This window comes from Mauremys mutica, chromosome 5 (genome assembly GCF_020497125.1).
Source record: "Mauremys mutica isolate MM-2020 ecotype Southern chromosome 5, ASM2049712v1, whole genome shotgun sequence".
Taxonomy (NCBI): Eukaryota; Metazoa; Chordata; order Testudines; family Geoemydidae; genus Mauremys; species Mauremys mutica.
The window spans coordinates 94,777,404-94,800,462 of record NC_059076.1 but is presented as its reverse complement, the minus strand read 5'-3'; the positions used below and the strand labels follow the sequence as shown (position 1 = coordinate 94,800,462).

The following is a 23,059-nucleotide window of genomic DNA, read 5'->3' as shown; positions in this document are numbered from 1 at the left end:
GTATAGTGGGGATGCTGAGAGCCACTGAACCAAACCCATATCATGGAAACCACTCCAAGCCACTGGGTGCGGCAACATCCCCAGCACCCCTATTTCCAGCACCTATAGAAGGACTGAATTTGGCCCTCCCTCCATTTCTCCATCTATAAAGCAGAAATACGGATACTCACTGCCCTCATGAGTATATTGGGAGAGTTAATTAGTGTTTACAAAGCATTTTGAAAATGTAAGATGATATATAAATACAGAGTACTATTTTATTATTACATAGGTAAAGTATGTAATAAATCTTTAGGACACTGTATAGGGAAAGTATGCATGCCTACATATGTTTATTATACAATGGAACACGTCAAGCAAGATATTAAGGTGTAAACAATTTTTAATACGCATTAAAAATCCTTGTGAACAGTATTTAGCTTGTGTGCTTAGCCATTTTTCTGAGTTAAAAATATTGGCCATTTTAAATTGTTTTTCAAAATTCTTAACACAGCTATACATAATAATCTGCTCCAATATTGTTTTAATCTAAAAATATAACCAAAAACATCTGAATTGGGATTTTTTTTTAAAAGAGACTTGTATAGTTTAAATAGGTCCCAATAGAATTTTGTGAAAAATGGAGACAAAATTCCTTTCTAGGCTGAAACTGTGTGTGCAAAGTGGGAATTTTTACTGCCGAAAATAGGTTTTAAATAAAAATTAATGACAGACATAAGTCTATCATCACCAACAATGCTACTGTATGGATTTTGTTTTAAAAAATTACATTCTTATAAACAGATTTCATAGTCGACTAAAAGGAAAAAAATGAATCCCATTTCTAGAGTTGCCAACTTTCTAATCTGCCCCTTCCCCGAGGCCCTGTCCCCACTCATTACATCCCCCTTCCCTCCGTCGCTTGCTCTCCCCCACTCACTCGCTCATTTTCACTGGTCTAGGGCAGGGGGTTGGGGTGCGTGATGGGGTGAGGGCTCTGTCTGGGTGTGCAGGCTCTGAGGTGGGGCCAGAAATGAGGGATTCAGGGTGTGGGAGAGGGCTCCGGGCTGGGGCAGGGGTGTGGAAGGGGGTGAGGACTCTGGGGTAGGGCCAGGGATGAGGGGTTTGGAGTGCAGGATGGGGCTAGGGCTGGAGCCGAGGGGTTCGGAGTGCAGGAGGGAGCTCATGTCTGGGGCAGGGGGTTGGGGTGCAGGAAGGGGTGTTTAGCTCTGGGAGGGAGTTTGGGTGTGGGAGGGAGCTCAGGGCTGGGGAAGGGATGCGGGAAGGGGCTCGGGGTGTGGGATCTGGGTAGTGTTTCTCTGAGGCGGCTCCCAGGAAGCAGTCAGCATGTCCCTCCGGCCCTTAGGTTCCCGGCCAATAGGGGCTGTGGAACCAGCTCTTGTGACGGGGTCAGTGCGCAGAGCTCCCATGGCTGCCCCTAAGCCTAGGATTTGGAGGGACATGACAGCAGCTTCACGGAGCCAGGTAGGGAGCCTGCCAGCCCCGCGCCAACTGGACTTTTAATGGCCCTGTCAGTGGTGCTTGATGGGAGCCGCAAGGGTCCCTTTTCGACCGGGTGTTCTGGGTGAAATCTGGACACCTGGCAACCCTTCCCCTTTCCCCTGACTTGGGTTCAGAATATAGACATCCAATAATTTTTATGGCTTAGGCCTGTCCTCTGACATATAATGCCCCTCACTTCAGATATTGGAAAAACTGATTCTCTACACATTGATTTTTCAAGATACATATACATAATTATGTGTGATTCATAAGACTTGGCAGGGTCAAAGTCTATGGCTATTTCTACACTGTGAGCTAGGGTTGTGATTCCTTGCATACACATACTTGCACTAGCCCTCTTTGAGCTAGCATGAGTGTAAATAGCAGTGTAGTTGTAGTAGCACAGGTAACAGCAGCAGACGCATGGCTTAGGGCTGCTGAGTTTGAATTTGTCTAAACCAGTGGATAGATCTTCATCTAAGCTGTGCTTCTGCTGCTATCTATGCTCCTAAAGCTACACTGCTATTTATACTCACACAAGCTTGAGGAGAGCTAGCGCAAGTATGCACACATGAACAGGGGAATCACACCCTTAGCTCATAGCGTAGGCAGAGCCCAACTAGTTTTTGCGTATGTATTCTGAATTACCCAAAGGTGGGGGGAAGCATGTTCTTCCTTTTTATGTTCCCTGCCAAATCTGCCTATGAAAGTGATTTTAAACAAATCTATTCTAGTTATGTCTTTCATCTGATAAAGTGGGTTATATCCCATGAAAGCTTATGCCCAAATACATTTGTTAGTCTCTAAGGTGCCACAAGGACTCCTCCTTGTTTTTACTGATACAGACTAGCACAGCTACCCTTCTGAAACATGATTTTTATTACAGGATCCTAGAGGGCAGAATCAAACTCCTGTACCCAACAGTAGCAAAACAACGTATGTGCTTGGATTTCCCTCTCAAAACCCCCACCATTTTACAGTACATTTAGTGAGAATATTATGCATATATTGTTTAAGAAACAAACCTTGTTTCAAGTAGACAAGGCTATTACACCCATTACAACAATTAGTAGTGTTAAAGACACGGGTGATCTTCATGCAATGTATTCATGCACATTTTTTACAAATAAGTACAACATTCAACTAATAACAATGGCTGTTTCATATTAGATAGTAATTAGCAAAATAACATTTGACAAGGTTTCGGTGATGCTGCTACTTTAAGAATAAAACACAACAATAAAGCAAAATATTGTTCCAGCCAGGTCATACATATGTATATAGTACTAATTATATTAGATTCAGTACAGCTTTTTGGTCAGACAATCTATCTATCTGACAAGCACAGAAACAGAATACTAATCCTTTTTCTTCTAGAAACAGCTGCATAAAAGGCAGACTTGCTTTGGTACACAGATAGTATCTACCCTGCTTATCTAACTCAATGTTATTAAGCCCTGAACTGAGACTGGTTGCTCACTTTCATAAAAGAGACAGCCCTTTATTATTAGACCAATACTTCATAAGAATCTAAGTTTCCAAAAGATGGTTTGATAACTGAAATGAAAAGCTTTACCAACATTCTTTAATCTTTGAGACGATCTCAAAAAAGGACTTTTGTGCAGAACACAAGTTTTTTACTTTAATAAACTATATAAAAAGAATCCACCAGAGACAGACACCTACCTGAGCATCTGTATTGGTTCTGTGTATGCCATCATCGGCACCAAATGTCCTTTTGCAATCATCTAGCCACTACAAAATAAATATAAATAATTAAAACTACTCTGCAACACAGAGCAAACCAAAGACTGTGATACAAATACGAAAGACCTGTATTGCTATGAATACCTTCCATATGCCCAGATCATCATCAGTGAAATTATTTAATTCATACATTTTGATATTCTCATTTTGTTTAATTCTAGTTAAAACTGTCTTTCAGATGCTTGCTGCTTGGCACTTAATTTCTTATCAGCACTGACCTTGCCAATGAATGCCACTCTTTGTTCTGCTAAGAAAAAATGCTATGTAGCAGTTACCCTTGTTCCCGCCGCTGGAAATTTCACACAAGCTTCATTATCCCATAGTGTGGAGTACATGCTACCTCTAATGCTTTAATTAAATTTGGTGATTGGGGATGGATGGCAGGTGGTGGAGGAAATAGAAAATTCCTTAATTATATATGCTAAAATAATTTCCATTCAACTTGCGTTCGGAAAGATTCATTATATTATTCCTCCATACCTTTAATGGCTAAAAAGATATGTGTCTAAAGAACACTTTGAGTAAAATGTTGATTCAGTTTAGATAAATGAAAGGATAAAACCTGTTACATTTATTGGGAAATAGTATGATCAGAAAATATAATTCTCCTGTATAGCCACATGTACAACAAATGTATTCTATTGATTTCAGTGAATGTTTTGTGTAAGAGACAATCATTATCTTGTAGGATGTAAAAAGTTAATATAAAACATACACAAAACCAAGCTAACAGTCTTGCTGTACAGTGCATCATTTTAGCTTACACAGCATCAAGCACATTTTGGGCATTACTGAGAAATGGGCTGAGAAAACGTAAAAATTATCCCCTGTAACACAGAACAGGCTCTACACAATCCATGGACGTAAATTTAGCAGAATGTGTGCTGTATATCATGAATCTTATTGGAAATTTTAGTGACCTTTTCCTAACCTTTGTCTGATGCAAGAAAGGGAAAAGAAAAATGTGATTTACCATCTGCTTAATTTAATAAAGGCTACTTAGTGAATTAACTAGGCCTGTGTGCTTATCAGAAGGAGAAGTGGAATTCTCTAAACACTCTGGTGTCAGTTTCAATTACTGACATGGATCCCACTGTACATTTTAAATCTTGTTTTTCTTTATATCCGACAGCATCTATCAATAATAATGATATAGTTTGCATCAGAACAAATGATATCAGAAATTGGGAACCTAATATCTACTTTTCACACTCTGTCTGATGTCTTCTTACACATTTGACACTTTTGAAATCTTAAAGAGAAAAACAATTTTTTAAAATACTAGAGATCCCTGCAGTATTTACATGATACATGAAGTGCTCTATATTCTTATATTCTCCTTTGAGTCAGTGGTTTTAGTCTGTAATGCAGATATGAGCCAGTTTGGCCCACCAGCCCACACTGGAACCACATGGGGATGACCTCCAGGGGGCCCACTAGCCCCACAAGGGATCCCCACTGACTCCAGGTAGCGGTAGGGGATCCAGCCTGGTGGCAGGGCCGACGCCTTCCCAAACAGCAGAGGCCTCTACCAACACTGCCGGCACCGCGTGTGTCGCAGGACACGGCAAAGGCTTCTGGTGAGGGCAAGCCAGCCGTAAAGACTCCCCCAACGGGAGGGCTAATGATGCCAGTCTCTGGAGACGAGACAGGGATAGCTCAATGGTTTGAGCATTGGCCTGCTAAACCCAGGGTTGTGAGTTCAATCCTTGAGGGGGGCATTTAGGGATTGGGGCAAAAATCCGTCTGGGGATTGGTCCTGCTTTGAGCAGGGGGTTGGACTAGATGACCTCCTGAGGTCCCTTCCAACTCTGATATTCTATGATTCTATGAGCACAATGAGCCTTAGTACAAGGGAACAGAACAGGAGTTCAGAAGAGCAAAATTGGACAACATGAAAGATCTTGGCCCAGACCCATTGGTTTAGCAGTACAAAAGGGACATTGGCTTTTTGTCACTTGCTTCCTTTATGTGTGTGCTGTAAAGGGGCATGCTAGGGACCATTCTTGCTAGTGTAAGTTACAAAAGCCCTGTGGATGTTCTGACTTGCACTGGTAGGTGGTTTGGCTCCCAGCTAATACCAGGATCAGTGAAAGCAAAAAGAGAAGGTTACTCATCTTGTGCAGCAGCTGAGGTTCTTCGAGATGACTGTCCCTGTGGGTGCTCCACATTAGGTGTTTCAGTGCACTATGCTTGTAATCAGATATTTGTAGTAGCAGTGCCATCTCGCTCCGAGCACTTACCTACTGTGCACAGGCAACCGTCCCCCAGGTCCTTCTCCACCCTAGAGAATCAACGTGAAACTCTGATGTACAGAGGAGGAAGGGGGGTAGTGGAGCACCCACAGAGACAACCATCTCAAAGAACCTTAGTTACTGCACAAGGGGAGTAACCTTCTCTTCTTCGTCTTCTTCTTCTTCGAGGAGTGTCCCTGTGGGTGCTCCACTTTAGGTGACTGTTGAACAGTGCCCCCCAGTGGAGGGGAGGGGCTTCGGAATTGGTTCAGTGACCATAGATAGCACTGAGAGTCCAAACTGAGCATTTGCAGCTGATTGCTGTTCTAACGTGTAATGTTTAGTAAAAGTATGGGCAAATGCCCAGGTAGCTGCTTTGCAAATGTCCGTGATGGGTACATTATTGAGAAAGGCCACTGATATTGATAATGCTCTGGTCAAGTGACTGCAAACTCCTGGTGGAGCGGGTAGATTGTTGTTTTGGTAACACAAATGGATACACCTTGATACCCATTTAGACAATCTTGGTTTTCAAATAGTTTGACCCTTGGAACATTCTGTTATAGAGAGAAATAGTCTAGATGACTTCCTGAATGTTTTTGTCCTTTCTAGGTAGAAAGCTAGCGCTCTGCAAACATCTAGTGTGTGAAGTGATGCCTCCCTGAGGTCAGCATGCGGTTTTGGAAAAAATGCAGGTAAGTATATGGGTTGATTTAGGTGAAATGGGGAGGCCGCCTTGGGTATAAATTTTGGGATGCGGCCATAAGATCACTTTATCTTTGAAAAATGTGGCATAAGGTGGCTATGCCATTAGGGCACCTAATTCCCTGACCCATCTTGCTGACATGATGGCAATGAGGAAGGTCACCTTCATGGTAAGTGTAACAGAGAACAAGTTGCTAGGAGTTCAAACGGTTTCCCCATGAGACTGCGGAGAATAAGGTTAAGAAAGATCCCATGTAGGGGCAGGGTCTTTTAGGGTGGGTAAGTGTTTTCTATGCCCTTTAGGAAGCATTTAGTAGTTGGGTGAGCAAAGACAGTGACTCCGTCCACCTTATTGTGGAATGAAGTGATGGCGGCTAGGGGTACTCTGAGGGAGCTGTTAGATAACCCCGATTTCTTAAGGTCCTATATATAGTCCAGTATCCTGGGTAGTGGGGCCGACCATGGAGAAATATGGCTGTCCTGGCACCAAATGCAGAATCGGGTCCACTGCTGTATGTATATTTTTCATGTGGTTAGTCTTCAACTGTTCAGTAGGACATCTTTCACTTCCTCAGAATAGTCTTTGTAAATCCCCGTTAGCCATGGAGTAACCAGGCCTTGAGATGGAGAAGGGGTAGGTTGGGGTGACTGACGCATCTTGAGTCCTGTGTCAGAAGGTGAGGTATTCTTGGAAGGGTTTGAGGTGGCTTCACTGCCATCTGTCCCAGATATGGGAACCAGGGTTGTCCGGGCCATGTGGGTGCGATGAGAATTATCCTGGATTTGTTCGGCTTGATCTTGTGAATGACCTGACTCAGGAGTGGGATTGGAGGGAATGCATACAATAGTGGTGTTTCACAATTTATTAGGAGAGCGTCGCCCAAGGAGTAGCGTCCCAGTCCAGCTTTGCGTTCTGAGTTGTGAATAACTCTATAATGGGGAACTCCCAGAGGTTGAATATGGCTGTGAGAGTTGCATGATCCAGCTCCCACTCGTGGGTTTGTGAAAAGTCTCTGCTCAGTTGGTCTGCTGTCGTGTTCTGACATCCTGGCAGGTAAGATGCCGAAATGTCTATGTTGTTGGTGATGCACCAGTTCCAGAGGCTATTGCCTCTGTGCACAGTGGGTATGATCATACTCCCCCTTGGAGGTTTATATAGAACATGCATGCGATATTGTCCGTACGGATCTTGACAGTCATGTTTTGGATCAAGAGAAGGAAGTGCTCACATGCATTTCTGACAGGCTTTAGTTCCAGTATGTTTATATGTAGGTTGGATTCTACTGGAGACCAGCGACCCTGGATGGTGTTGTTGCGTAAATAGCTCCCCATCCTACGAGGGACACGTCCATAGTGATCGTCTTAGTAGGAGCTTTCTGTTGGAAGGAGACACCTGAGCAGACGTTCTGTGCCTGTGTCCACCATGTGAGCAAGTTCTTTACCCTGCGGGGCATAGTGAGACGTCTGTTAAGAGAATGTTTGTGTGGTATGTAGACGGTGCAAAACCAGGCCTGTAAGCATCTCATGTGTAGCCTGGAAGGCTTTACGACAAGTGTCGTTTCAGTCATGTGCCCCAAAAGTTGTAAGCACATTCTGGCCGACGTTTGTGGACTGTCTGTCATCATTGTAATCAAACTGGTTAAGGTGAGGAAGCACTGTTGGGGGTAACCCCGCTGTTGTGGTGAGGCAATTGAGGGAGGTTCCTATAAATTCCAGTTGTTGGGACAGGAACCATGGTGGACTTCTGCACTTTTATCTGTAGTCTGAGATCTTTAAAGAGGATTACCGTGGTTTGTGTGGCGTTTAGTGCTGCACATTGTGTCGGTGCCCTTAAAAGACAGTCGTCTAGGTATGGACAAATCATCACCCCACAGTTTTCTGAGATGAGCTGCAATGACCGTGAGGACCTTGGAAAAGACCCTTGGGGTGGCTGACAGGCCAAAGGGGAGCACTCTGTATTGGAAACGTTGGTGTCCCAGGGTGAATCGCAGGAATCGTCTGTGCGCCGGGTGAATGGTAACATGAAAGTAAGCGTCTTGTAGGTCGAGGGCCGAGGGCCAGTCTCCTTTCTCTAATGCCAGAATTATCGTGCAAAGAATCACCATTTTGAAATGTTGCTTTCTCAAGAATTTGTTGAGTTGTCCTAAATCCAGGATGGGTCTCCATCCATCGGTCTTTTTCTGAGTGAGAAAATAATGGGAATAAAATGCTCTCCCCCTGTATTGATGTGGTACTCCTTCTAAGGCCCCTAATTCTAGGAAGTGGTTTATTTCCTGTTGTAACAGGGGCTTGTGAGAGGGGTCCCTGAAGAGGGACAGGTAAGGGGGGTTGTGTAGGTGGAAAAGAGATGAAGGAGATGGAGTAACCCTTCTGGATAATTTACAGAACCCATCTGTCTGTAGTGACTGTGTTCCAGACTGGGTTGTATGGTGACAGACGGTCTCCAAAATGGGCTAGAGATTGGGTCTAGTTCCAGGATCAAAGAATGTGGAGGTCTCATGCCCTCAACCAAATCTTCAAAATGATTGTCTGGAAGTAGATGGTTGAGACATGGAAGGCTGATCTTGGTTCTGCCTGCATCTCATCTGTCTCTGTTTACAGCATTGGTCACACTGTCTTTGTGGCTGGATGTATGGGGCAGTTCGGAATCACTGGTTGTAAAATCTGCCATTTCTTTTTGTTCACAGGTACATAGATACGCAGAGATTTTAAGTTTCAGAGTAGCAGCCGTGTTAGTCTGTATCCGCAAAAAAAACAGGAGTACTTGTGGCACCTTAAAGACTAACAAATTTATTTTAGCATGAGCTTTCGTGAGCTAAAGCTCACTTCTTCGGATGCATAGAATGGAACACACAGACAGGAGATATTTATACATACAGAGAACATGAAAAGGTGGAAGTATGCATACCAACAGGCAGAGTCTAATCAATTGAGATGAGCTATCGTTAGCAGGAGGAAAAAAAACTTTTTGAAGTGATAATTAAGATGGCCCATAGAAGGTGTGAGGAGAACTTAACATAGGGAAATAGATTCAATTGGTGTAATGACCCAACCATTCCCAGTCTTTGTTTAGACCACAGTTAATAGTATCTAGTTTGCATATTAATTCAAGTTCAGCAGTCTCTCTTTGGAGTCTGTTTTTGAAGTTTTTTTGTTGCAAAATTGCCACCTTCAAGTCTGTCACTGAGTGGTTAGAGAGGTTGAAGTGTTCTCCCACTGGTTTTTGAATGTTATGATTCCTGATGTCAGATTTGTGTCCATTTATTCTTTTGCGTAGAGACTGTCCGGTTTGGCCAATGTACATGGCAGAGGGGCATTGCTGGCACATGATGGCATATATCACGTTGGTAGATGTGCAGGTGTACGAGCCCCTGATGGTGTGTCTGATGTGATTAGGTCCTGTGATGGTGTGATCCCTCACTCTCACAGATCTTGGGAGACAGGCCAGTCCTCGCTTACAGACAGCCTCCCAACCTGAAGCAAATACTCACCAGCAACCGCACACCATACAGCATAAACACTAACCCAGGAACCTATCCTTGCAATAAAGCCCGATGCCAGCTCTGCCCACATATCCATTCAAGTGACACCATCACAGGACCTAATCACATCACAACACTTCAACCTTTCTAACCACTCAGTGACAGACTTGAAGGTGGCAATTTTGCAACAAAAAAACTTCAAAAACAGACTCCAAAGAGAGACTGCTGAACTTGAATTAATATGCAAACTAGATACTATTAACTGTGGTCTAAACAAAGACTGGGAATGGTTGGGTCATTACACCAATTGAATCTATTTCCCTATGTTAAGTTCTCCTCACACCTTCTATGGGCCATCTTAATTATCACTTCAAAAAGTTTTTTTTTCCTCCTGCTAACGATAGCTCATCTCAATTGATTAGACTCTGCCTGTTGGTATGCATACTTCCACCTTTTCATGTTCTCTGTATGTATAAATATCTCCTGTCTGTGTGTTCCATTCTATGCATCCGAAGAAGTGAGCTTTAGCTCACGAAAGCTCATGCTAAAATAAATTTGTTAGTCTTTAAGGTGCCACAAGTACTCCAGAGATTTTAAGGTGGCCCTGGAGTCCTTCAGAGTATGTAAAGACACATCTGTGTTTTCCTCAAAGTTTCTGACCCTCAAAGGGTAAATCCTCAACTGTGGCCTGGACCTCCCTACGGAACCTGGAAAAGTGAAGTCAGGATGCCTGACGCATGACCGCAGAGGTAGTGGTGGAGCGTGCTGCCGTGTCTGTGGAATCGAGAGAGGCCTATACGGCCATTTTGGCAATGAGACACCCTTAGGAGACATTAGCCTTGTATTGTTCTTTTTTGTCATCAGGCAAATGTTCTCTAAAATGTCAACTTTTATTGAACAGGTTGTGTATGTATTTAGCTAGAAACGCTGAATAATTAGCTATGTGAAATTAGAGCGTGGCTGAGGAATAGGCTTTCTACCTGAACAGGTCTAGCCCAGGGGTTCTCAAACTGGGGGTCGGGACCTCTCAGAGGGTCGTGAGGTTATTACGTGGGGGGTTGTGAGTTGTTAGCCTCCACTCCAAACCCTGCTTTGCCGCCAGCATTTATAATGGTATTAAATATATAAAAAAGTGTTTTTAATTTATAAGGGGTGGGGGTTTCCACAATCAGAGGCTTGGTATGTGAAAGTGGTCACCAGTACAAAAGTATGAGACCCACTAGTCTAGCCTTTTCCAGTCCTTATCGTAAGGGTTGGTTCTAGACTGGTACTCTTTTCCCCTTTGAGTAACAGCCTCGACCACCAACGAGTTCGGTGCAGGGTGAGTGAACAGAAACTTGGCCCCTTGAGCTGGCACATAACACTTCTTGTCAGATGTCTTACAAGAAGGCAGGGGTGTGGCAGGTGTCTGCCTGATTATTATTGCAGGGTCCATTATGGCAGCATTGATAGGCAGTGCAATTTTGGCTGATGGAGATGCCTGGAGGATGTCTGTAAGCTTGTGCTGAGTTTCTGGTAGCTCTGCTAAGGAAATGTCGAGGGATTCAGCTACCTTCTTGAAAAGATCCTAGAAGGATCTGAAATCATCCCGATGTGTGTGGGGGATGGTATTATTGTTTCATGCGGTGAAGATGAAATGTGGGTGGGCGTCAGGGTATCTCCCTTGGGTGCGTGCTCAGGTTCCTCTATCTCCTCCTGCGTTTCTGAGGGAGCTGGGGCAGGTGGTGAAGGGGATCATGTTGCTCTAGACCTTGATGGAATGGGGGGGGTCTGAGGTTCTGAGCCCTATATAATGCCCACGGATCCCAGTATACCCAGTTGGGTAGAAAAGTCATGGGAGGTGGCACTCATAGTTAAGCCTGCCAGAGTCACATGTCAGCAGATGTGTAATGCTGAGAAGGTCCTGGCTTAAGGGAGGAGTGGTGAGGGGTACATGTCCCTGCCTCATCCTCTTCTTCCTCATCACTTTAGTTGGGAGTAGCCGAGCCAATGGGAGTAGCCACCAGGCTTGGTCCCAGTCTTGCTGGGGTACCATTGGTACCGAATAGGAGCGTGCCAAACGTCGAAGTAATCATGAGGTTCGCCTGTCGCATAAATTGCTGCGGTACCAGGAGACTCGGTGACAGGGATGTCAGCATGCTGTAGCATGGGAGCAGAGTAAGAACTATCAGTACTGATGGCTTACTGTATTGCATAGGTACAGCAGGTGGCACCATTGCACTACTTAGTGCCAAGGTTTTCTTTGGCTCCGTTTGTGCCAACCTGGGAGATTTGGTTTTAGGACGCATACCTCCATGAGAGCTTGCCCACACTGGGTCCTTAGATCTTTGAGAAGTCTTGGTACTGGATGTTCCTGGTGCCTTGTGATCCGACGCTTTCAGTGCTGTTGGTACCAGGGCAGATTTTCCACTGGGAGATTGCTTTCTTTTGGGCAAATCTCGCTGTGGGGAAGAGTGAGACCACTTTTTAGTAGCCTTTTTGGGAACAGGCTCTTTAGCAAACGTTTTTGAGGTAAATCCCATCAGATGCTGCTGCTGGTGACCAGTGGTCAGGAGGCATTCTCGACTCAGGGTCGGAGGCTGGCCTGAGGGATTTCTCCATCATGAGAAGTTTCAACTGGAGGTCCCTAGCCTTCCTTGTTGTAGCACACAATTTTTTGCAGTGGACACTTCTCAGTAATACGGGTCTCACCGAAGCAGCAGACATGCTGTGCGTGGCTGTCCGCTACGGGGATCGAAAGTCTGCAAGTCAGGCAGCGTTTAAAGCAGGGAGAGCCAGGCATGCCTGAGAGGGTACTTATTTTGAGAAAGGAGAATAAGTCCATATTTGAGTCTCTGTTCTTGTTGTCGAAGCCGGCGACCTGCCTAGGAGGTGCAGGTGGGGAACGGCTAACAAAAAAAATTTTTTTGAAAGATTTTAAGTAAAATATAAACTAGAGGATAAATAATTACATGAAAGTCTAATAAGTCTGGGAAAACAGAAAACTGCTGAGGTATGTAAGATTAAGAGAGGCACTGCTGTCGCTCTGACTCAAGCCAAAGGTGGTAGAGAAGGAACTGGAGGACGGATGGCTGTGCACACTAGGTAACCGCTCGGAGCAGTGTGAGATGGCTGCCATGCGTGCATGGCCAACCGGGGCACTGCTACTACAAATCTCTGATTACAAATGCAGAGCGCCAAAACATCTAACGTGGAGCACCCACAGGGACACTCCTAGAAGACGAAAGCTGGCTTACTACCTCAGCTGTCTGGGTGTGAGTTCCATGCAGCTACAGCTCACACTCCTATTTTTTATATGTGCAATTCAAAGTCTAAGGAGGTTAATACAATACACAACATACAAATGTCATATACAATGCACTTTTTCAGGATAAAGTTTGTAAAACAGATTTACAGTTAGGCTCATAATTCTTAGGGTTGATTCTAGAGGTCAGTAGTTTAATATACCACACAGATTGCTTTTATACAATTATTACCCATTAGAATATAGCCAACCAATTTACTTCAATCACTTCCTGTATGTCTCATTAGCTTTTGTAAGCCAATACATATATGTTAGGCATAGTATGCACCACGTTCAAAGGTATTATGTGCGTGGTATTAATAAAAAAGTGTAGGGAAGTTACGTTAACTGAATGTAGTATGCTCTTCCGACAATTCTGTTCACCCACATAATATATCCCACAACACTTTGAAAACCTGAAGTCAGCTTTGGTATTAGAAAACAGGAAACTTGCCAAAGCAAAGATGCAAGGATACTTTGTACCAAGTACAGTTAGGGGAAACTTTCATGGCTCATCAGTACTTGGAATGGAATATTCAGATGATATATGGGAAAGTACAGGGAGGTACCTTTATGGACCGGTACCTGGAATGCTAGTGGCCAAACAAAAAATAAGGAAAGTACAGAACAACAAGCTAAGGAACTGGTATGAACTGGTGAACTGGATTTTAGTGATGTGTAAAGAGTTTTGTAACTTGTAAAATCATCCAATAAATATTGCTAGCTGAAATACTCATCTCTGAAGCATGCAATCAGTGTATGGTGAACACACTGTGAGTATTTGTATGTCTGTCTCCTTTTTGTCTTGTACTTCTTTGTTTTTAAACAATAAATTTGGCTAAGTTAGGTTAATTGGTCTCTTGAACATTTTAAAGAATGAACAGCAACTGCAGTAAAACAATTGGCTACATCTTTGAATCAATATTTTCTTGTGCCTTCTTTATTTAACTTCACTGTGCTTTAGCTCAACACTTCTGAAGACTCCCAAATCTCCATTCACTGTATAATACGCAAACGATTATGAACAAAGAATGAACTCATTGAAGAAATGAAAAGAATATGTTTCCAAATTGTAGAACAAGAAAATTGTTGGGAGAAAATTATTTCTAAATTAAATTACTTTATGCTAACTAAAACTGATAAAAGTTTTACCATCTTTTTTTTTCTTGATGCAAATTAAAAAAACAACAGCCAAATCTGCCTTAGGCTCTCAGTTGTTTGAGAACAATTTCTCTGACCCAATGAAACCTTTGCCCTGCCCTAATCACTCACAAATACTGCAGTAGAAGACAGGCTGAACACAGAAATAGACCTTGGGCAGTCTTTTGACAGCATCACTACAGAAAACATGTGCTCCTCTGTGATATATTGACAGAGGCCATCATTAACTTCCATACACCAGATTCCTTTATATAAAACACAATGTAGACCACTCAAAGAGATTCTGCATTATCTTTATGCATAGAATAATCTATAACAAAAACATAAAATACAAAAATATAGTTGAAAATTTGAAGTGCATTTATGGTTAGAAAGGTGACTAAGATTGATACTTTCTTATTCAACAATTAGAAAAAAATCACACGTGTAAATTGGGCAATTAACTCACTGAAAAACAATCCACATGGAGAGAATCTCACTTTTCAGAGTATAAACACATACAAGTCCCTACTCTGCCTCAGACTTCATGGGTGATCTTGGGCAAGTCACTTAGCCTTTCTGTGCCTCAGTTCCCCATCTGTAAAATGGGGAAAATAATATTTCCCTGTTTCACAGGGATGTAAGACTATATACATTACAGATCGTGTGGCACTCTGATAGGGGCCATCCCTATGATTAGATGAGATTTAAACTTAATCAGAAATATAGCTAGTGCAAGACACTTATGCTTCTCATAATCCAATTATTGTTTAAGATTTGTCAGGTTTTTAAAAAATGGAGGTAATGTGATACTAGTAAGGGTAACAAACTAATACTAATAAACAAGTAGTCCTTTTTAATTTAAGACATCTACTAAACATAAAAAAAATCAATTCTCTTGATTTTGGCTGCACTGGTGACTTTGAAAAGACTAAGATGAAACATATGGTTTCATCTTAATGTTTTGATTTAGTCTCATCTCAAACTAGAAAAGTGTCTTGGCTGAGAATACAGTAGCCTTTCTAATAAACCTAATTGAAATTTCTCTCCCTAAGTGTGTATTTAAAAGGACAATGCCAACTAGAAAAATCACCTCTGTGTGAAAATTTAGGATCTATTATGGTGTGACTTCTAATATTACTGTAACTGGAGGAGACTAGGGTGAAAAAATGCCTCTTTTTTACAGTTTGTTTACTTTGTTTGTTTACATTTGACAGAACTTTGGATCTGATCCAACTCCCACTGAAGTCAGTGGCAGACTCTCCATTGACTCCAATTAAAGTTAGATCAAGTTCTCTTGAGTATAGTCAGTTTCACTGTTTCCTTTGTATAATCAATTTTTTCCCCAGCTAAAAAAGCCCCTTAATAACAGAGACAGGACAAGAAAAGTCTTTATTAAAAATGTTAAAAAAACCTTTTAAATAAAATTCAGGAAACACGATTAAAAGACTAATTAATAAAAACTAGAGTTTTCAAACATGTTTCTCCATGAAGTTCAAACTGATGGAGTCTAATTAAGTATGGAGATACTTTACTCAGGAAACCGGATGCCTCTTGAGATTCCTTCTAACAAAAAAGTGGCAGCATGTCTGAACCATTTGATAGGTGATTGCAAGTGTGATGTGTTTATGGTCATTACATACTTTGAGTGGTGTAAGATTGATGTTTATCACACAACCCCATGCCTACTTGAATCTATTAGGGAAATACCAAAAGAGACCATTTACGTTTTCAAAACAGAAGAGCTAGAAAGACCAAATTCAGAGCCAATGTCCCAGGCTCACATCTTTGGATATATCAATGGATGCAAGCCCGTAGGGTAAGCCTGCTTGTAACTGATTCAGTATATTTCCTGAGCAGCTTCTGATAAGACTTCTATAGATCACCAGCAACATTTTCAAAATGTCCTCTCCAAATGGCACCCCAATGGTCAGTGACAACAGTACCAGCACTACCCTTCCCAGAGGCTGATCCCTTTTATAAACAATTACTCCTACACAGGTGTGTACAACTTGCATCTCTTCCTGCATTTGCAGAGGTGAATCTGGTTCCATATTTTCTTTTAGTTGGTGAAAGGGAAAGCTGTTTGAATTTCCCGAGTTAGTATCCTTCTAAAGTCAGTGTCATGACACTGGTTCACAAAAACAAGCGTACATGCTTTGCTGAAAGTTCAATTTTTAAACCTACTGCCCTTTGCACAGAGGCTAGGCATTAAATATACCTTCAGGGTCTAAACTATTTCATCATATTGTCTAAATGTCAACTTTATTTTAAATCTCAGCACTACAAACCCTCTCTACCCCATAGTACTTATATAAAGGAGTAACAAGCCTATGATGAGTTCAGCATTAATGCTAAAATTCTCTTTTACCTTTTGAACATCTAACAATTACCCATAAATATAGTAAAAAAGTAATATGTGTAGGTAGGTGCAACAAGCATCAACTACCCATAGCACAAACAACTCTTTCAAACTATAACAACAGAACAGAGAATGCTAGTAACAAAAGGAAGCAAGCTATTCCATCAGTATGCCACAGCAATTTCTTTTTTAACTTTGAGTCTACTATTTTGTTTGAGATACAAGACAGACGTAGCTTTTTAAAATCTCCTTGATAATCTCTTGAAATTTTAGTATTCTCTTAAATTCTAAAAAAAGCATGAGCCTATGGAATAATGCAGACTCACCTGCTCTGCTGCCTCTCTTTTGGCATTATAGGTATCTAGATGTTCTTGGAGCTCTAGAACGCTGAACTTCAACATTTCTAGTAAGCCACAGGACATCAGCTAGAATAGAAAAATATTTTTTTTTCTACAAACAAATTAAACACTTAAATTGTTAGACCACATTTGGGATATCACATAAAACTAGATGTTGTGCACATCACGTGTAAAACCTCTGTTTTTAAGTTTAAACAAACATTTGCAGCCACACCACCCCAAGCTGAGATCCAGTAAAATCTTGTAAGGTAAGCAGGGTTGTGCCTAGTTAGGACTTGGATGACAGACCTCAAAGGAACTCTGACCATTTATAAATAAAAGGATATTGAATGCCCCTCCCCTGCAATTCACCATTTAGTTTGACAAATGAAACCTTGTAAAGAACAGTGAGTGAAATTAATTGATGTCTAAGATCTAAGTCAATCCATTGTTTGTCCTTACCATATAGAAGTTACTTGCAAGAAATAATTATATTTAACAATTTTTGTATAATTAGAAAGGGCTATATTTCACAACTGAATTTACAGCTATAAACTATTGTTTTAATACTCTTCTGTTTCATTCAAATTAATCTTTTTTATTTTTAAATAGAAGTACTATCTATGCTGCTGCAGTTAGTGACAATGGGAGAGATTGTCAAAGGCACTATCATCTTTTGGCTGCCTACCTGTACCTTTGAAAAAATTCCCTCAATATTATTTTGCAAAGGTTGAACCATAAAACATTCTGTGCCGCTGCAGAAAGATTATTAAATAATAGATATTTTAATCTAGCACTGTATTGCTGACTGCACATGAGATTTTACCGTTTCAGCATCAATAAAGACTGTTGGGCATTCCGAACACATCATCATCACCTCCAGCGAACTTTTAAATTTTGTTCCAATACGCTGTAGACCTTCACCAAGAAAACTGATTGAATCATTTGTTATAGTGCCAAACTTTCTCTGAATGGTCTAAAAGAATAAAAAATAGAAAGAAATATTTACTTTGCATTACTTCCTTTTTTCCTTTCTTTTTCCAGATAAAGGAAATCTTTTTTCTATTATGACAAAGAATTTCTTTGTAAATTATTTTTGTTTGTGACAACACACTTTTTTTGGCCATTATTAAATTACACACACACACACACACGACTGTTTGCATGATAAAAGCAGTAAAACATTATAAGAAGGGGAATAGTTCCCAAAATTATGGTACTATATATTGCCTTGAGTCAGGGATGAATGCATTATTTAGGAGTAGTAAAGCCACAACTTAGATTGTAAGCTCTTTTGGGGCAGGGATTCTTTTTGTACAATGCCTACTACAATAGGATCCTTGTCCATGACTGGTTGCTGGTAGGTGCTACAATAATACAAATAAATAGGACCCTACCAAATTCATGGTCCATTTTGGTCAATTTCACAGCCAGGGTTTTTTTTAATTAGTCAATTTCATGTTTTCAGATATTTACATCTGAAATTTCACAGTGGTGTAACTGTGGGGGTCCCGACCCAAAAGGCAGTCAGGGTGGAAGGGCTGCAAGGCTATTGTAGGGGGGTCATGGGATTGACACCCTTACTGCTGTCCTGCTGCTGGCAGAGCCGCTGCCTTCAGAGTTAGGCAGCCAGAGAGGAAGGCTGCTGGCTGGGAGACCGCTCTAAAGCCAGTGCCACCGCCAGTGACAGCACAGAAGTGAGGGTGGTAGGGGAGGGGCTTACCATATGTCTGGTTTTCACAGGAGTCTCCTCCATGCTTGGAGTGGGGGGACAGGAGGCGACAGCTGGAGCTGCAGCCTCCCACCACGGCAGTGGGAGGGGGAGTGACAGCTGGAGCCACGGAGCTTCCTGCTGCTGGGGGAGATCCTGGAGGTGGGTATGACCCACCCTAGGAGCAGCCCCTGCAGGGGAAGAGGAACTCTCGTTCCTCTCCATTTCCAGTGGACTAGCAGCTGGAGCCCTGTGCAGGGTAGGAGATCCCATGAAATCTGGCACTTAGCTAGGGAAGATTAGATTTCACAGTCCATGACGTGTTTTTCACAGCTGTGAATTTGGTAGGGTACTACAAATAAATGATAAGTGATTTATGCAGGTCATCGTCAACAAGTGCCAATTAAAAGTTTATGCCAGCAAACACCATCATCTATTTGATACAACACAGAAAATAATACTTTAGAAAACTTTTTAAATTATGTTTATTCATTTTTTAAAAATTAAATGTGTTTATAAGACTATGGTTCTGACCTAGTATGTTCCTATAAATTCTTTTTATAATACCTGAAAAATTACATACAAAAGATCTACATTCAAATACTGTTAGTAAGATTGCAAAGTCAAGCACTCAGTAGTTAGGAAATGCCAAGATTAAGATTGTCTGTTCAACCTTCATTCTGCTACTTGCATTATGATCCCGGCCCGTCTGAACCACAATGGACAGATTCTATAGCAGGTACTCATTAGTTCAGTAGCAGGAAACTCTCAATTCCACAGAAATACTAATTAGCTCAATTTGTTGATTTTTCATAATATGCTGCTGAATTCTCTAAATTTTATGAAGCCTCTGGGTAACAGAGAACAGTTACTCTCAACGTAGCTAGATGCTCAGGGACACTGTGAAAAGAGCACTCAGCTTTTCTTTGTCATTGCTACTCCAAATGGGCATTTGGGGCTATGGTGAAGGAGTGCGGTGCGGTCACAAGAGGCCCCTTGCCTTCTTGTGGTATGCCTATGGACCCCAATTACCTTAATCCAGTCCTGCACACGTCAGAGCTTGGGTGAGATGGAAATCTCCCCATTACCTGCAGCCCAATGACTTGGCCCTGGTTTACTACCCCCCAGGGCACACACCTTCACAGCTAGTCAAGGTTAGTCCTCGTGAGCCAGGGAGAGTTGTTGCTCTGCTTTCTGGCTCCCCCTTTTATGAACATCAGGGAAAGAGAGAGTACTGCTTATGTAATGCACTTCCCCTTGTGGTGAAAGCAGCAGAGAGAGAGGAAGCTGAAGCCAGGCCATGGTGGAGCAGGGAGGACTAAAATGGCAGGTATCTGTAGCCAAAGCGTGAAATTCCATAGCATATGATAAAATGACAAATTCAGCAGAGAATCATTGTATATGGGGTACTGATTACACTGGTCTACAATTTTTGAGAAGTCGTCTGCTTCCGAGATAAAATGTGCTATTTATTATGTATTTTGATGTGCTGAATTCAAATATGACAATTAAAACAACTGACTGGCTACTGTTTCTAAGATATTTAAGTTTTTACATTTTATGTCTATGTATATTGTGTAGATAGTAGAGTTTTAATCATAAATTGTAAACCTAGGTATTTTCATGTGTTTATGGTTGCTTTACATAATATTTCACCTGTCCTGTTTATGTAACACTTTAAAAATCAGCAAAAGGGTTATATAACTAAAATTTATTATGAAACAAAAGGCAAAAAACTATTATGTACATAGTTTAGTCCTATTCAGTGTCTACTCGGCGCTTCTTGGCTTGTCTCTTGTATTCATTAAATGGAGCATCTCTTGTCACTGTCCAGCAATAGTCTGCAAGCATTGATGGGCTCCATTTGCCCTGATAGCGTTTCTCCATTGTTGCAATGTCCTGGTGAAATCGCTCGCCGTGCTCGTCGCTCACTGCTCCGCAGTTCGGTGGAAAAAAATCTAGATGAGAGTGCAAAAAATGTATCTTTAGTGACATGTTGCAACCAAGGCTTTTGTATGCCTTGAGGAGGTTTTCCACCAACAACCTGTAGTTGTCTGCCTTGCTGTTTCTGAGAAAATTTATTGCCACTAACTGGAAGGTTTTCCATGCCGTCTTTTCCTTGCCACGCAGTGCATGGTCAAATGCATCATCTTGAAGAAGTTCACGAATCTGAGGACCAACAAAGACACCTTCCTTTATCTTAGCTTCACTTAACCTTGGAAATTTTCCACGGAGGTACTTGAAAGCTGCTTGTGTTTTGTCAAGGCCTTGACAAAGTTCTTCATCAGACCCAGCTTGATGTGTAAGGGTGGTAACAAAATCTTCCTTGATTCAACAAGTGGTGGATGCTGAACACTTTTCCTCCCAGGCTCCAATGACTGTCGGAGTGGCCAATCTTTCTTGATGTAGTGGGAATCTCTTGCACGACTATCCCATTCGCAGAGAAAACAGCAGTACTTTGTGTATCCAGTCTGCAGACCAAGCAAGAAAGCAACAACCTTCAAATCGCCACAAAGCTGCCACTGATGTTGGTCATAGTTTATGCACCTCAAAAGTTGTTTCATGTTGTTGTCATAGGTTTCCTTCATATGGACTGCATGACCAACTGGAATTGATGGCAAAACATTGCCATTATGCAGTAAAACAGCTTTAAGACTGGTCTTCGATGAATCAATGAACAGTCTCCACTCATCTGGATCGTGAACGATGTTGAGGGCTGCCATCACACCATTGATGTTGTTGCAGGCTACAAGATCACCTTCCATGAATAAGAATCGGACAAGATCCTTTTGACGGTCACGGAACATGGAAACCCTAACATCACCTGCCAGGAGATTCCACTGCTGTAGTCTGGAGCCCAACAGCTCTGCCTTACTCTTGGGTAGTTCCAAATCCCTGACAAGGTCATTCAGTTCACCTTGTGTTATGAGGTGTGGTTCAGAGGAGGAGGATGGGAGAAGAAAATGTGGGTCCTGTGACATTGATGGTTCAGGACCAGAAGTTTCATCCTCTTCCTCTTCCTCGTCTGACTCAAGTGAGAATGATTCTGGTGCCTCAGGAACCGGCAGTCCTTCTCCGTGGGGTACTGGGCGTATAGCTGATGGAATGTTTGGATAATGCACAGTCCACGTTTTCTTCTTTGACACACCTTTCCCAACTGGAGGCACCATGCAGAAGTAACAATTGCTGGTATGATCTGTTGTCTCTCTCCAAATCATTGGCACTGCAAAAGGTATAGATTTCCTTTTCCTGTTCAACCACTGGCGAAGATTTGTTGCACAAGTGTTGCAGCATATGTGTGGGGCCCACCTCTTGTCCTGATCTCCAATTTTGCAGCCAAAATAAAGGTGATAGGCTTTCTTAACCATAGTGATTATACTGCGCTTTTGTGATGCAAAAGTCACTTCACTACAAACATAGCAGAAGTTATCTGCACTGTTCACACAAGTACGAGGCATCTCTGCTCACTTTGGCTAAACAGAAATGTGTCCCTTTGCAAAATCAAACACTGACAAATAAGAGAGCACGACACTGTATGATTTCTAGAGCTGATATAGGGCAATTTGTTCAGCAGAGTGATGTAAGCTTCGTTATGATTGCATCATCCATGACTTCTAGGAATAACATGATGCAATTCATATCATGTATGACCCAATACCAGCTTCAGATTGCATCATTCATTGTATTGCCTAAAAAGCAAGTACTGTCCAAACCCAGTCACAGATTTATTCATAGATCCAGTCAAAGATGTATTTTAGTCATTTCTGGTTTAAATTGAGATCCCTTCCCTTTATAACTCACTTATCCTCCGCTATTCCCAAGTCAAGGGTCGTATATACTGACCCAATAGCATATCTTGAAAACTAGAGCCAATCAACAATTTTAAGCATCATTTTTGTTCTCAGTGACCCAGAATTAGTAAAGTTTGACTACATTTATTTCAGAAGCATTTTGCTTGTAGAGCAGTGTTATGATACAGTCTTTAAATACAAAATCACATACTTTTTTTCTTACTGGACCCTTGCCTCATTCAGTGCACAGAATGGATGGTGATCAGGGAATGAATGAGGGTTATGTAGTGAATGAACCTGCTGTCTGAACCATGCCTTCTTCATTTATTGCAGAATTTGAAAGGTGTATAGTGAATGAGGCAGGGGACTACAGCAAGAGAAATGATGGTTTCCTGGTCAAGGTAGTTGAATGCCACCCAGTAGGACTATGTTGTATCATTACCTCTGTCACAGACTTCTTGTGTGATGCTGAACAAATGACTTAAATCAATATTTTCACAAGCGGATACTAATAGTTTGTTTCTCTTCTTCTGGGTGCCCAACTTCAGACAGCTGTGGTCTGATTTTCAGAGAAGTTCATAGAATCATAGACAATCAGGGTTGGAAGGGACCTAAGGAGGTCTTCTAGTCCAACCCCCTGCTCAAAGCAGGACCCAATCCCCAGACAGATTTTTACCCCAGTTCCCTAAATGGCCCCCTCAAGGATTGAACTCACAACCCCTGGGGTTAGTGGGCCAATGCTCAAATCACTGAGCTATCCCTCC

At 41.9% G+C, this 23,059-nt stretch overlaps 1 protein-coding gene across 1 annotated transcript in view; it reads right to left on the bottom strand.

Moving 5' to 3' along the window:
* FRYL (FRY like transcription coactivator) overlaps positions 1-23,059 on the bottom strand; it is a 351,277-nt gene that overhangs the window by 8,919 nt on the left and 319,299 nt on the right. The window contains exons 61-63 of the mRNA XM_045018794.1: positions 17,620-17,769; positions 16,782-16,880; positions 3,169-3,237 (exon numbers count right to left, since the gene is read on the bottom strand). Of these exons, the coding sequence (XP_044874729.1) occupies positions 3,169-3,237; positions 16,782-16,880; positions 17,620-17,769 (318 nt within the window). The remainder of the gene's footprint in view (positions 1-3,168; positions 3,238-16,781; positions 16,881-17,619; positions 17,770-23,059) is intronic.